The 15317-nt window shown below is 37.3% G+C and overlaps 1 protein-coding gene across 1 annotated transcript; it reads right to left on the bottom strand.

Moving 5' to 3' along the window:
• Positions 1-1984: 1984 nt before the first annotated feature.
• Positions 1985-11128, bottom strand: OLR1 (oxidized low density lipoprotein (lectin-like) receptor 1). Its single transcript, XM_012652152.1, has 6 exons — positions 11010-11128; positions 8853-8954; positions 7350-7595; positions 3382-3521; positions 2946-3061; positions 1985-2651 (listed from the first exon to the last, which is right to left on the bottom strand). The coding sequence occupies exons 1-6, from the start codon at positions 11095-11097 to the stop codon at positions 2507-2509; spliced, it is 837 nt and encodes a 278-aa protein (XP_012507606.1). The 5' UTR covers positions 11098-11128; the 3' UTR covers positions 1985-2506.
• Between the last annotated feature and the right edge of the window lie 4189 nt (positions 11129-15317).

The following is a 15317-nucleotide window of genomic DNA, read 5'->3' as shown; positions in this document are numbered from 1 at the left end:
CAGTGGAACAGAATAGAGAGCATAGAAATAAATTCATACATATATGAACAATGGATTGTGGAGAAAGGTACAAAAACAATGCAGAAAATAAAGAATAGTCTTTTGTTAAAAAGCATTATTAAATATTCATATGCAAAAGAAGAACTTCAACACATAACTCACGTATTAACCCAAAATAGGTCACAGATTTCAATGTAGAATCTGAAACTATAAATTATCTAGAAAAACACATAGGAGAAAATTTTTGTAACCTTGAGATAAGCAACAAGTTCTTAGAAATGACAGCAGAAATGTAAAAACGGACTTCATTAAAATTAAAAACTTCTGCTTTTCTGAGTATACTGTTCAAAGAATGAAACGATATGCCTCAGACTGAAAACGAATTCTCAAGACACATGTCTGATAAAGGGCTTTTATCCCAAATATATAGTGCTCTCAAAACTCAACAACAAGAAAACAAATAACCCAAATAAAAATTCTCAAAAGATATATGCAGTTACTTTATAAAAGAAAACATACAGGTGACAAATAAGTACATAACAATATGCTCAAGATCATTTGCCATTAGGAAATGCAAATTAAAACTATGATGATATACCACTACATATAAACTAGAATGGTTAAAACTGCGACATGGACCATACCAAATTCTGGCACCAATGAGGTGGAATTGCAATATTCACATCATGGTAGAAATGTAAAATGGTACAACTTTGGAAAACAGTTTGGCAGTTTCTTAAATAGATAAACACACATTTACTGTATGATCCAGACATTGGACTCCTAGGTATTTACCCAAGAGAAAAGAAATCCTGTGTTCATACAAAGACTTGTACATAAATGTTCATAGCAGCTTTATTTGTAATGTCCCCAAACTGAAACAACCCCAATGTCATCAACAAATAAATGGATAAACAAATTGTGGTATATACATACTAGGTAATACTCAACATTACAAAGAATGAGCAACTGATACAATCAACAGGATGGAGATACATGAATCTCAAAATAATTATGGAAAGTGAAAGAAGCTAAACCCCTAAAAAAGCATCCTGCATGATTTTACAAAATGCAAACTGAAAGCAGATTGGTGGTTTTCTGGGGAAAAGGCATTGGGGAGGGACATGATGCAACTTCGAGGGGTGATGGACATGTTCACTATCATGATTGTGGTGGACATGTTCACAAGGTGTGAAAACTTACCAAATGGTACACTTTAAATATGTTCAGTTTATTACCTGTCAATTACATCACAAGAAAGTTTTTAATGAAACACCTTTTGTCTTCCAAAGAATGATAGGGATATGTGTACGTGTGTGTGTGTGCATGTGTGTGCATACCAGGGCTGTCCGGAAAGTATCGAGCCATGCATTTAATATTAGCAATGGCTGGATACTTCCCAGGTACACACACACACACACACCTGTATATGATTGGTGTTAGATTATGTGCAGCAAAATGAAAAGGTTTCCTTTGAAGTAGAATAGGCTGTGGGGGGAGGTGGAAAGGAAGCAGAAGCACTGGAAATAGAAGGGGTATTTCAATTCCATCTGTTCCTACTCAGCAATATTTGCACACCTGGCTCAGTTTGTTCTAGAATTGGGTGTCTTTATTTTTTTGATTTTTGTATGTTTCTGAATTATAGCACAGCATAACAGAGTTGAGAAAAGGTCATCTACAGAGGGTATGTGCTTTGAGAAAAAAAAAATTCTACTATTTTTCTTCCAGGCCATACATCCTATGATTCTAACAAATGCTGTTTTTGAAGGGTTAAAGCTACTAAGTTGTTCTTTGGTAGAGAAAAGATGAAGAAATAATAACTGATTCCAGGAAGTAATAATGGGTTGTGCATTACTTCACAGAAAAGACCACCCAATTACAAATCATTAATACTACCCAGGTCTCCCCAATTGTCCCCAAATATATACGTGTTTGTATGCACACGTGTGTGTATATACATATTAATAAATGATGGAATCTGGAAATGGATCACAATTTAAAAACCAAAGAGTAATGGCTTTTAAAGTTGACAACAGTTTCTTGGTTTCAGTGTGGTCTTTGCCCTTCTCCGTTTCTTCATGTGCAGTTTCCTAGGTATATTTCCTCTTTTTTTGCTCTCTGCCTGCAGTTGGGCAAGTTCTCCACGTTCTGCCTTCTATGCAGTTTCAGGAGGGTGAGGGGATGGTGGCATAGAAGTAGACAAGACTGAGTGCAGAGGGTTCCCAAGCTTGGAGAGGAGCCAAATTCTAAAATAGAAAAGGGAAGAGGGATCGAAGGCTACCAGGAAGGGGTGGGGCAAGCTAGGGGGAAAATGTAGATAGATGGAATCAAAACTTTTGATATAAAGGTGCCAGGCAGCTGGGGCCTTGGTCTCTGCTGAGGAGTTCCGCAGCCAGCTAATAATTGGCAGTTCTCAGGGCTCTCGTGCCTGACACCCAAGTGACAAAGAAATAGCTCAAATTTCAAAATTCAAAGACCTTCTTCTTTTCTTCCAGAGCCTTCAGATTCACTGTGCTGTCAATAGATTTGCCGCCTTCTGACACATACTGAATGCAACTAAAATGCAGTTTTCAGCAAAAACAGCTCCTCGTTGTATATATGCACAGGTGCCTGCAGGGTACCTCTGGGAAACAGCACCTTGGAGTCTAAACCTGCGGGAAGAGAGAAAACAACAGTTAGATTTACTGCCACCTTGTGTCAGGAACTTAGCCTTGTCTTAAAGCTTCAAATCAGTAATAGATGTGGGAAGGAAAACTCAAGAGATTTCAATGGGTAAATGAGCAAATCCCTTTGTGAGAGAGGTGAGGAAAGAGACTGTTGGAAATTCCCTAAGCTTCTCTCTGGCAAGAAGAGGACTTTGTAGGAACACAGCAATAACTTCACCAGCAGCTTCAGCAAAGAATAGGAAACTTACAACAAAACAAAAACAAAAACAGGAAACTTACAAATGGGGCACCAGAGGAGAACCGTCCTCCCAGAGCCATATGTAGTTGGGTTTCCTTAGAGACAGTCCTGTCCAGAATGGGTAACTGGAATGGGAAATTGCTTGCCGGATGAAGTCCTGTGGGGAGTAATGTTTCTGAGTTGATGGTGGAATCAATATGGTGGTTTTAGAATCAAAAGTCATTAGCATTAGATTCATAAAACTAAAGAACCAAAAGGGATCTTTGACATCCCCTTGATGGTTTCATGGAAATGTTACCAGAAGCCTAGAAACACTAAGTAGCATGTCAATCCAAGGTCGTGGACATCATTAGTGGCCATGTCAGGCTAAAAACCAGGTATGTTGGCCCTCAAACAAGTACTCCTCCACTGATGGCCTAAACCAGATATATTTACCTATCAACCAATACTCATCAACAAACATCCATAAACACTCACCAGGTCACCTGTGCTATTAATTTTCAGTAACTGGGCATCCAAAGACAAGCAGTTCTCTCGGCTCTTTTCCCAATCAGATGGGCCAGAGGAAAACAGGTAACAGTTTTCTCCATGCCAGATCCAATCTTGAGGACAAGGAACTAGGAAGGGTATTATAACCAATCCGTGAGTTATGTCTGAGTAAAAGTATTTCTGTAACTCTTAAACCAATTCTCCCCTTAGTCCTCTCACAAGTATACCATTTCTTCTTAATTAGAATTATATTCAGATGCTGCAAATACCTAAGTAGTCTCAGAGTCTTTACTTCTCCAGTTTTTGGGGAAAAAAAAGAAATAAAGCATTCTGATTTTAGCGAACTAAATTTACTTCTCATTTAGCATTTTCACTTCCCCTGTTAAAAAGCAAGCAAGCTGGGATGTAATTTTAGAAACTGGTCTATTTTTTAAAGTTATGTTTGGAATAACAAAAGTGAGATTTGGGGGAATGGATATTTAATAGCCATTCTGCTATTAAAAGTTATGCTTATGTATTTTAAAACTTCACATCTTTGAATAATAGAGTTGGACTTAAATACCATGCCTTCTGCCTTTCAACATGTGCTGTCCAATACAGTAGCCATATGTGATTCTTGAGTACTTAAAATACTCAAGAAATGTGGCTAGTCTTCATTAAGATGTGCTGTAAGTATAAAATACACACCTGAGTTTGAAAACTTAGTACGAGAAAGGAATGTAAACTATCCCATTAAAATTTTTATACTGATTAGTGTTGAAGTAATATTTCAAATATCTTGGGTTAAATAAAATATATTGCTGACATTTATTTCATTTGCATCTTTTTCATTTTTTAAATGTGGTTACTAGGAAATGTAATGATACATATGCGGCACACACTATATTTCTTTTGGATGGAGTTGTTCTAGGGAGAATCATATATTGATGCAAAGTGAGGATCTCAATTTCAATAAGATTTCAGAAAACAGGGAGTTTTTCAGCAGTGAAATTCCCAGAGAGTTCAACAAACCCAACTCAGGGCTTAGGCAATAGGCAAAACATGCCAATGTCTATATGTTTATGGATGCTTTCAACAACCCCCAAATGATCATTATTGTCATCATCATTGTCATCACCTCTTCCGTGTGTTACGAACACTTGGAATCTCTTTAAAGGAAAACAAAGCACTTTGGTTTACACTGTGACCAAATGGTGAAAAAATTAAAATCTTTGAGAAAGGCAGCATTTTAATTTCGGTTTTCACTGTGGTGCAAAATCATCAGATAATTATATAAGAGTAGGCTTCATCAGAGAGGAGAAAGTAGGAGGGCACTAAAAAATGAAAGAAGAAAGTGAATGAGAAAGGGCATAAAAAAGACCAAGCTTAAAGCAATGAATTCAAGCTGATTCTTAATTTGCCTAATCCCATTATATTATGTAAATGAAAAAAAAAAACATAGCTTTTTGTGGACTAAAGGAGCAGCCTGGGCAAGTTTTCCTAGCAGTGCCAAAGCAAGAAAGACACATCTCAAAATGTGATATTTTAACCAACTGCAGATACATATATGTATATAATTTAACAAACCCAAACATCACTATGTACTAGAAATTGTCAGAAGTACTTCCTATGTATTAACTCATTTAACTCTCATTACAACTCTATGAGGTAGGTTACATAATTTTCTTTGACAGATGGAGAAAAACGGGATTTGAACCTAGGCAGTCTAACTGTAGAGTCTGTGTGTTTAATCACTGTAACACACTACTTCTCAAACGTCTCAGAACCATTTGAGGAAATATTTCTCGGTGTCCCTCAAGACATTTTGATACAGAATCTTGGGGCAAATCTGGAATTTGCTATTTTTAAAAACCTGCTTGCATACAGAAAGGCTGGAAGCCACCACTAATTCCAGTGGTAAATGTAAAGTGTATTCCTGCGAAGACTCTGCATCTCAAGAGCTCGATGACCTCACGCCAAATAGGGTAACTTCTCAGAGTCACTCTCTTCTCATATATACAGTGAGGACCCCAGACTTGTTACTATAAAAGATAGACCTTGCCTCAAATTTGAGAAAACTAGCATAGTTTTTTCCATATGGTATTTTAATATTATTAATAGTATTTTTTTGAGAATCTTCTCAAAGCTGCTTGATGAAAAGCAGAACTTTATTTGGTATCTCTACTAATGGGCCTTTATCTGACACTGTCAAGAAATGGAACATGTTACCTGGTGTATCTGCCAGCATCAGACATAACATTTCTTATTTTTTTTATTAGTTGTCTACGCATGGTATTTCTGGGAGACGGTTCTGAACAGTCCTGACGTAGATTTAATCCCATACAACTGATAAAGACAACTGTTTCACAGGCCTGCCTGTGAAATAAACCATGAGTTGGTATGTAGCTATGTCTGTTTATATAAACATTCCTATCCTTTATACAGCCTCCTCCCTTCAAGCCTTCTTCAAGGTATTGCATTCATTTAATTCCTTGCAAGCCCCCTCCTTAAAGAGATTAATACATATTTGACGCTTGCTAAAGATTAGTTTGTCTAAAAAATTCTGCCTATTTTGGATATTTAAATGACTCCATAAATAGTGAAGAGATTTATAAATTGGAAAACTTTATACAAAACTACTTATCATTATTATCATCATTTAATCCTATCTTGGTCTTAATTTTTTCATCTATAAAATAAAGGGATGGGTTCTGTAAACTCTTATCATATAATCTTTATTCAAAGAAATTACCTGGTTGAGATTGAGACGTACAACCAAGAAGCTGTAAAAATCTCCATTTATTAGTGGTAGTTAGTTATTAATACTAATACTAACCACCTCCAACAAAGCAATGTACCTCTGCAAGTGATTCCGCCTCACACCATGTAACACTCCCTATGGCTAAAGCATATACATGATTTAATTATACACTGTAGAAAGAGTAAATAATACAGACAGCTTCTGTAATGGTATCAGAGTACACATCATCATTTTCTTACAGAGGCTACTATTTCTGTCTGACTCTTAGATTCTGAGTCCCTTTAGATGGCTGAGATCAACTCAACTCTTCTTATATAAACAGACTTCCTGGACACCTTATATTTTTGTCTAATCTGAAGTATCTACCTAACACTTGAAACCAGCCTACCTCCATTAATTCCACTTAAACAGAGGTAGTAAACTTTAAGAAATAGCACCAAAGAGGCCTGGCGCAATGGCTCACGCCTGTAATCCTAGCACTCTGGGAGGCCGAGGCAGGCGAATTGTTTGAGCTCAGGAGTTCGAAACCAGCCTGAGCAAGAGCAAGACCCCCATCTCCACTAAAAAAATAGAAAGAAATTAATCAGACAACTAAAAATATATAGAAAAAATTAGCCGAGCATGGTGGCGCATGCCTGTAGTCCCAGCTACTCGGGAGGCTGAGGCAGTAGGATCGCTTGAGCCCAGGAGTTTGAGGTTGCTGTGAGCTAGGATGATGCCACGGCACTCCAGCCCGGGCAACACAGTGAGACTCTGTCTCAAAAAAAAAAAAAAGAAATAGCACCAAAGAATGAAGCTAATGTGGAAGTAGGGGTAGCGAGTTGCAAGGTCAAGAAGATCCCTTAGAGAAAGAAACCCAATGATTAAGATGCACTGAAATGGAAAGAGGTAGGATCTATGGCAAGGGGCAAAGGTGGGAGGGTTCCTCCAGAAAAATCTCATAACTAGAATTTTAAAAAGAAAGAATAGGCTCCTGTAAGGAAGAAAAACTTAAATCCACCAGAAGGTGTGCTTAATTAAATCAGATACCTCACAGATTTGGCATCAGGTAGGATGGGTATAATAAAAATTGAGAACTTCTGGTGTAGAACATTATGAATGAAAGCGATACATATATCAATATGCCAATTTTGTGCCTAGAGATATTTCCAAAGAATAGTTAAGACTGAATGGAAAACTGACAGCAACTGTCTTCACATCCCCCTTTCCCCAATACCTGAAAAGTTTGCTGCTCTCTTCAGAGCTTCTTGGAGATTCAGGTTCTGGTGGCGAAGTTCCATTTGCTCCTTGGATTTCTCATCCAGCTTCCGGGCGAGGGTTTCGATCATTTCCTTGAGTTCTCTTTGTGATTCCTTGGAAGCTTCTTCCGTCTGTCGCTGGGCTAAGCTCTGTCCCTCCAGTATATCTTCCTGGTGAGTCAGGTTTGCTTGCTGTTGCTTTAGAAGGTCAGACACCTGGGATACTAAATTATGGCTGAATTAAGACTCCATTTCCAATCCCAATAAAAATCCCCACACTGGATTTTGAAGAAATGTGCAAATCAAAACATAGACTCAAATAATCTATTTTGACAATAGATAAGCTGCTGGAAAACAACCAAAAGTTACTCAGAAATTATAGATTTGGAAGTTATTCAATATTCCTGCAGTATTTTTCTCTTGCTGTCAGGAACTTCGCAGAAACTTCTGATTTAAAAAAAAAAAAAAAATTACCAGGATTTTATTTTTTAGTTAGAGTTACACACCAGTTAAAAGTAATTAATCACCAGATAAGCAGTATATTCATGGAATAAATAAAATACAGACAACCTAAAATAGACACCCACTAGACTCAGCGATTATGAGTAGGAATTGTCATTAGTAATTTATGCTACTTGTGTCTTAATTCCTCTGTTATATCTCCTCCCATTCTGTCTACCCTTCCAGACTTCCTAATTTTATTTAAGGACTGTGAGACTCACCCCTTTTTTCAGACAGCCACCCACAGAATTATTATAAGTTACTGTGTCACAAAGTCTCCATACACTTTTTTCTTTTTGCTTTCTTTGGCTACAGTACATTTTAAGAAGGGTGGAGATGAATGAAGGTTGTGAAATCAAGCATGAAATGAACGTTAAGTGTAAAATATGTCAGTTCTAGAATTTTGATGGAGTACTACAAAGCAGACCACTAGTTTTGAAGGCCAGATTTGACCCTGCCGTAAGATAATCAAAGCCTTAGAGGAAGACCTTTCCAATCACTGCCACTGAGTCAAGGGCACTTCTCCCAGTCATTAGGAAAGACCCTAAGGCAGTGTTCACAGATTGAAAATGGAAGTTTGTGAGCTTGAATAATTGAGATGCAAATAGCACTTCAAAGGCCAAAGGTCAAAACTCAATGAGAGCTAATTTTTTTTTTTTACTTTTGGATCTCTCAGATGATCTTGTGGATTCGTAATTTTAAATTATTTTCTTCTCCATCATTCTAGAATTTAAATAGGCTCTATCCATGAAGTAATGAAAACAAAACAAAGCAAAACAAAAAATCCCACCATCTATAATCTTCATTCCATGCCTCTGTCCATTTGAGGGATGAACACTATGTACCCATTCATCTTCCCATTCTAAAAACATTTTGCCTAAAATGAATCTAAATCAAGGCTGTTTGTTATGAAACAAATTTGTAAGCCAGTGTATAAACTTCCTATCTACCCCTCATCATTTCCCTATTTCGGCACTTACATTGTATCCCCAGCAGTACAATGGTCACCAGTGATCCCAGGCAAAGGATCCCTAGAGTCACAGCAGCCAGGCACCACCATGGAGAAGAAAGACACTGAAGACCTACAGTGACAGAAGATAGAATCAGAAAGGCAAAAAAGGATGGACACACAATCAAAGCCTTCTTTGGATCCTGTCTGCACTAGGTGCTCTGTATTCCTTGCCTTTGTTCCTGCCAGTGGCTCTGCAAATAATCCATAACACACAGTTACAAATGAAAAATACAGGCAGTTAAAGAATTTAAGCAATTTACCCATGGTCACATAACTGGTAAATTTCAGAGCCAGGATTCAACACCAGATATCTGACTCTGAATATCTGATTCTAAAGTTTATACTTTGTCTTCTCTTCCTACAATGACTCTTCCAGAAATTCTTAGAGCAGCTTGATTGGATGAACTTCATTCATAGTCCAAAGAGCCTAATGTTTTTAATATAAATTGTGTGTACACACATTTGCACATGTGTACACGTACACAGTGTGCTTTATAAGTAACTAAAACAAATGTCAGACATCAAGCAAATAAGCTTTAGTCAGTTAATCAGCTGAGATTTCCTCAAAGAATTTTATGCATACTTTTATGCTATCCAATTTTTATTCAATTAAAATTGCATCTTGGAACTGGGGTTATTGACTAAAGAAATATAGGAATGAAATCTCAATATTCATCTGTCTTACATGTTAAATGAACATTTTGTTCTATACTCACGCCAAGGTGGGCCTGTTTTTATGAGAAAAATGTACCGCTTTTATAAAAGCAAATAAATTATGTAGCTCACAGATGTATGAATATCTAATTGTGTGTTCTACCACTAAAAAAAAATACAGATATTATGGTTCAGCAGGAAAACATCCCATACGATGTATTTGTTTTCCTAGCCTGTGAGATAAACAAATAAGTCACCGATATTGTTACCCTCTATGTGCACATTGAGGAAACAGGTTCAGTGACTTGCTTAAGATCACACAGATGCTAAAACCCAAACATAGGTCTTTAATCTAATTGTCAGTAGCTACATGACTTGAAACATTACATAACAAAATTTCCCATGTGAATGTGTCATGATCCAAGTCAATCAATGGTCAAATACATTCACGGAGTTTTCATGTGTCAAAAGCACTGTGTTAAACTCTACAGAGATAAAAAGAAAATAGAAATTGGACATAGAGGAATATGGTTCATTCTCTGATTCAGTAGTTATTGGCTTCTAGAGTGTGTGTATGTGGCAAGCTGGCAGAGAAGAAGTAGAAGATAACTAACTGTGTCTCTTGCAAATAATTGCCTAATTCTAGCCTTATGGGCAAATATCCCTGTGTAAATCTTTCAACCAACTTTTTTCTCTGGTCAGTGTTCGTTCCATATTATAAGACACCAAGTATGCCCATCACCCGTGAATGGTGAAAAACTTCTGAATTGTTAGAAGAAAAAAATCACAGGACCCACACCTGTGAAAGAAAGGTAAATGTTCCCATTTTCCATGGGCCCCCCGTTTGTCCTGTCTCCTGGGTAGGCACGAACCATTAATTCAACTGCCATGCCTACTGGTGATTTTCTAATCAGAAAGTAATCAGATTCTTTGTAGTAGGTAACTGATCTAATCAGAATTCTGAAAGAAGAATCAATTTCATAATTACAGCAAAAGTCAGGCACTGAATATTTACTACACAAATAATGAACGATTAAACAAATGACTATTGTTGACTTCTAGCTCTACCTATAAATGCCAGCACTGTTTTTATACCAATTTACTTCATTAACTCCATAAACGTGGGAGATTTTGTTAGTTCTCCTGATCCCCAGTCAGCCCTCTATAAAAGGGAGATAATAACAGTACCAAACTCAAAGTGTTACTGTGCAGATTCAGAGAAATAATGCATTTAAAGGGACTAGCAGAGAGAATAGCCTATAGTAAATGCTAGTGTAAATGAATTGTCTTTGTCATCATTATCATCATCATCACCATTATATCCTACTTGGTTTTAAGTAAACAATATTAATTCTATTACATTTTCCCATACGTGTATGCTTTAGCTTTCTAATCCCATTCTTCAGTGAATTTGTATTTTGAGATTAACACTGGGATTCTGTTCTTGTACACATGTACCCACCCCCAGTACCTTTAGCTTTCTGTCCATTTGACTTCTCAACAGGCTGGTCCTTCATAGTCTTGGTCTTGAAGTCATCAAAAGTCATTTCCAAATTCATACCAAGAATGAGAGAGTGAAGCAGTCAAGAACTTCAACAGACTAAAAATGTGTGAACTTCTGCTGGAGTATTTAAATAGCTACTCTTATCTAATAGAAGAGTGACTCAATCATTGGTAGGAGGAAGGGGAGGCTTTCTTCATATTGGGAAGTTGGCTGACGCAAATTCTTGTGTTATGTCTATTGCAGGTGGAGAAAGTGGTGATTTTCATGGTGTTTCAGGATATTTCACTAAGTAATTTATAAAAAGGAAAACTGTATTTTCCACAGCCATTAGAGAAGAGGCATTGCACCTATTCTTCAGAGAAAGAAACTAAAATTCAAAGTGAGTAAGTTGCACTAAATTTGTGAAAGAGTGTACATTTGGAACAGATCATTTGATTCCAATGTTTATATTTATTTGTTTGCTAATTTCATTTTAGCAGACTGTCTCTATATGTTGTCTTTTATAAAGCATACATTTTCCTCTTTAATTTTCATTGTTTTCATTGGCAACAGACTTAAGAATTTTGGGGCAAATCACATATGACTCCCATTTCCAGCAATGGTGTCCTGGGTAATTTGAGAATTTGATTGAGGTACTGGTTCACACAGTGGCAGTATAACATAGCAGCAGAAAGCACTTTGAGACTATATACAGCTAGCTTCAAATCTTTCCATAATCTCTCAAGATTATTTCTTTATAATCTTGAGAAATTACTTAACACTCTGAATTTGTGTTTTTGTCTATAACTGGTGATAAGGTCTACTTGATCATGTTGCTAAAGGGATTCAAGTGAGATATTGGGTGAAAATGACAAGCTTTGTACTTGGAGCATTATAAGAACTCAATAAATCATAGTTATTGCTGTAGTAGTAATACTCAGCACAGCTGAATTACCCATCACAGAATACATTTCAGTCAAACCAGTGATTGACTTATGTCACGAAGACTCTTCCATGGGATCCCCATAAGCGCATCTATATGTATTCACTGATAGAATATTCACCTACTTTCCCTTCAGAAATTCCTAACCAGAAATATCTTATTGAAGTTATATGTGCTTTGTGAAAAAAAAAAAGGTCTTATGTATTTTATTAGGGATGTCTTCTGAAGTATTTATGAGTAAAATGATATGATATCTGGAATTTTCTTTAAACTACTGCAGGAAAAAAACAAGAAAAAAAGGACAGACAAAAGAAGAATGGAAAAGTAAATAAATAAATTAAGTATCTAAGAAATGATTAGGAAAAGTCACCGATATTGACAGCCTAATTAGGATTCCATTTCCCTCTTCCTCCCTAAGTTTTCTATATGCTCTTTTTCTGTGCAGGATATGTTAAGGCCAAATGGAAAAAGTTTATCTGTCATTTAAAGTTTTACTCTATCACACAGTTCACAAAAAAAACACCTCAGAATGTAGCAAATACATCCTAGTCAAATGTTTGTAGCAAATCAGCATTTCTTACCTTTATCACCCAAGCCTGATTTCTTTAACTGAGTGCCAGGAAGCAAGATCCTGAATGGATACATTTCTGCACTCACAATGGTGACTTTCACATAAACAGAAGCTCAGGAGATTTCTTTTAACAATAAAATAATAAATGCCAAAATGATATCACACTGAAAAGGACACATTATCATTTCCACAGTGACTCTGTTATTTCAGATGCCACAGCATAAAATGTTTACCATTTTAACCATTTTTAGTTGTATTGTTTAGTTCCATTTTACATTGTTGTGCACCCATTCCCACCATCCTTCTCCAGACCTTTTCATTGTCCCCAGTGGAAACTCTGTTTTCATTAAATAATAACTCCTGTGATGGTGACTTTTATGTACCATCTTGACTGGACCATGGGGTGCCCAGAGAGGATGTTTTTGAATACAATTAACATGTTAATCAGTAGAGTAAAGCAGATTCCATTCCATAGTGTGGGTGGGCCTCATCCATACGTTGAAGGCCTAAAGAATAAAATGACTAAACTTAAGCAATAAAAAATTCTCCAGCAGACAGCCTTTGGCCTGGAACTACACCGTCAGCTCTCCTGGTCTCTCCTTGCTGGGCTTTGGACTGGAATTGTTCCATTGGCTCTCATGGATCTTGAGTTTGGCAGCCCACACTGTAGATTTTGACTTGCCAGACTCTATAACCACATGAGCCTATTCTTTATAATAAATCTCTTTCCATATATGTACGTATCCTACTGATTCTGTTTCTCTGGAGAGCCCTGACTAATACAAATCACCGTTCCATTCTCCTCCCCTGGAAACCACACTTCTTCTACTTTCTGTCTCTATCAATTTGACTACTCTAGGGACCTTGTATAAGTAGAATCACACAACATTTGTCTTTTTGTGTCTGACTTATTTTATTTAATATAATGTCTTCAAAGTTCATCCATGTTGTAGCATGTGTCAGAATTTTCTTTCTTTTTAAGTCTGTATAATATTCCATTGTATGTATGAATCATGATTTGTTTACCCATCGATAGACATTTGGGTTTCCTTGGTGTTTAAACATCAAGAGGGATAGTTTCCACGAGCCTTGTGTGGCAGATTGCTGGACAGACTTAAAAGACTTTAGGAGACTCCCATTGTCCCTGCCTCCTGGTGTTCATGATCTTGTGTAACCCCTTTCCCTTGAGTGTGAGTGGGATCTGCCACTTGGAGTGTGCCAAAGGTGATGGAATACATATGATCAAGTATATGTGCTTACATAATGTAAAGTAACTATTACATAAAGTCTCTTTCTTTTCCTCTCCTATCTCCATCTCTGTCTATCCCTCTGTCTACATTTAAAGAAGCAAGCTTACATGGATCCTACAGCCACAAAAAAATGAATTCTGCCTGAGGGAGCTTGCAAGGGAGTCCTTCCCCAGGTGAGACTTCAGATGAGAATGCCACCAAACAGCCACCTTGACTGCAGCCCTGTGAGACCTTAAGCAGAGGACCCAACTAAGCTGTGTCCATCCACACATACTGTGAGATAATAAATCTATGTTGCTTTACATTACTGCTGACATAATTTGTGGTGATGTGTTACACAACATATAAACCCACTACATCCCATGATAAACTGAATCCTCCTGTCTTGTTTAGCTCCTTTAAATCTAATCCTCTTACTGACTTTCAGTGCTTCTGAAGCTGCCACTCAATACCTATGCTGTGATCTTGGCTCATGAGACAGAGACACTTCCCCGTGGAGCCCCCAGGGGTTGTAAGATGAAACTTCTTCTGCCATATTATCTATTTTTGAAGGCATGGCTGTGGCTCTACCCACTGCTCAGCTCTTTATAGCTTGAGGTTGATGTCTCAAAGTAAATTAGTCCTGGCCTCTATTTTATTGAGGCATAGAGAGGAAAGAAATCCACGGTGGGCCCCCTGCCTTCTGCAAGGTCAAAAGGAGAATGATCAAAGGAATCAGAAATAAGTAATTTCTTTGGCTATACTTGTCACAGCAGTTGTATAACAATTCCCTGAAGCGTAGGTGCAAAGGTCTGTGTACATGCACCCTCCACTGGTTCCACTCCAAGTCCTTAACAACCTGGGTATAAGCTAATGATTCACAAGCTTAATGGAACTACACAAAACTGTATAGAATTGTAATAAGATTGCTACCCTCTACCCCAGCTACCTGCCCTTCTGTACCTGTCTAATGTGTACTTTCTTCATTCTTCTTACCTGAATTCTCTTTCTTTTCTCATCATTCCCTACTTGAAGGCTTTGATAGGGACTGAACTCAGAGTTAAAACTGCCACAAGCCATAATCATGTTCATTACAATGATTTCCCCAGGAAATAATCTGGTGAGAAAAAAGAAATGGCAATAGTAATTCTAAGAAAGAAAAACCACAAGAAGATCATTAACTGAACCCTATTTTGTTCAAACCTGTTAGGAAGCTGGAGGGCAAAAAGATGATGGCAATCACATGGCAGGAAAGTACAAGAGGGGGAAAAGTCATGCTAACTGGCAAACCTGTTCAGACAGGTGAAGGCTGGCATGGCTGGGAGAAGAGATGGCCAGGCTAGCAAGACAAAGGATCCAAAAATTGGAATATCAGGAAAGCTAAAACGTGGTCTGGGAAGGGATTGGTATAAAAATGTGCACGAGAGGCATAAAGGACGGTAATTATCCAGCATATGGGAAGTAAAGGTCATTGGTCAAATTCAGTGAAAATTAAAATAATCTCAGCTAAGATATAAAATACCTGTTATCAGGACTGTTATATATATTATACA

The sequence above is a fragment of the Propithecus coquereli genome, unplaced genomic scaffold (assembly GCF_000956105.1).
Source record: "Propithecus coquereli isolate 6110/MARCELLA unplaced genomic scaffold, Pcoq_1.0 Scaffold380, whole genome shotgun sequence".
NCBI lineage: Eukaryota > Metazoa > Chordata > Mammalia > Primates > Indriidae > Propithecus > Propithecus coquereli.
Note: the sequence above shows the minus strand (reverse complement) of the source record. Positions and strands in the feature narration are given on the sequence as shown.

Excerpts from the sequence above, each read along its gene's own strand:
- OLR1 (XM_012652152.1), bottom strand. The coding sequence starts at position 11,097 with ATGAATTTGGAAATGACTTTTGATGACTTCAAGACCAAGACTATGAAG. Across the intron at positions 8,955-11,009 it reads AAATGGACAGAAAGCTAAAG|GTCTTCAGTGTCTTTCTTCT; the intron begins GTACTGGGGGTG and ends CTGTCACTGTAG. Across the intron at positions 2,652-2,945 it reads TCTCCTCTGGTGCCCCATTT|GTTTAGACTCCAAGGTGCTG; the intron begins GTAAGTTTCCTG and ends CTCTTCCCGCAG.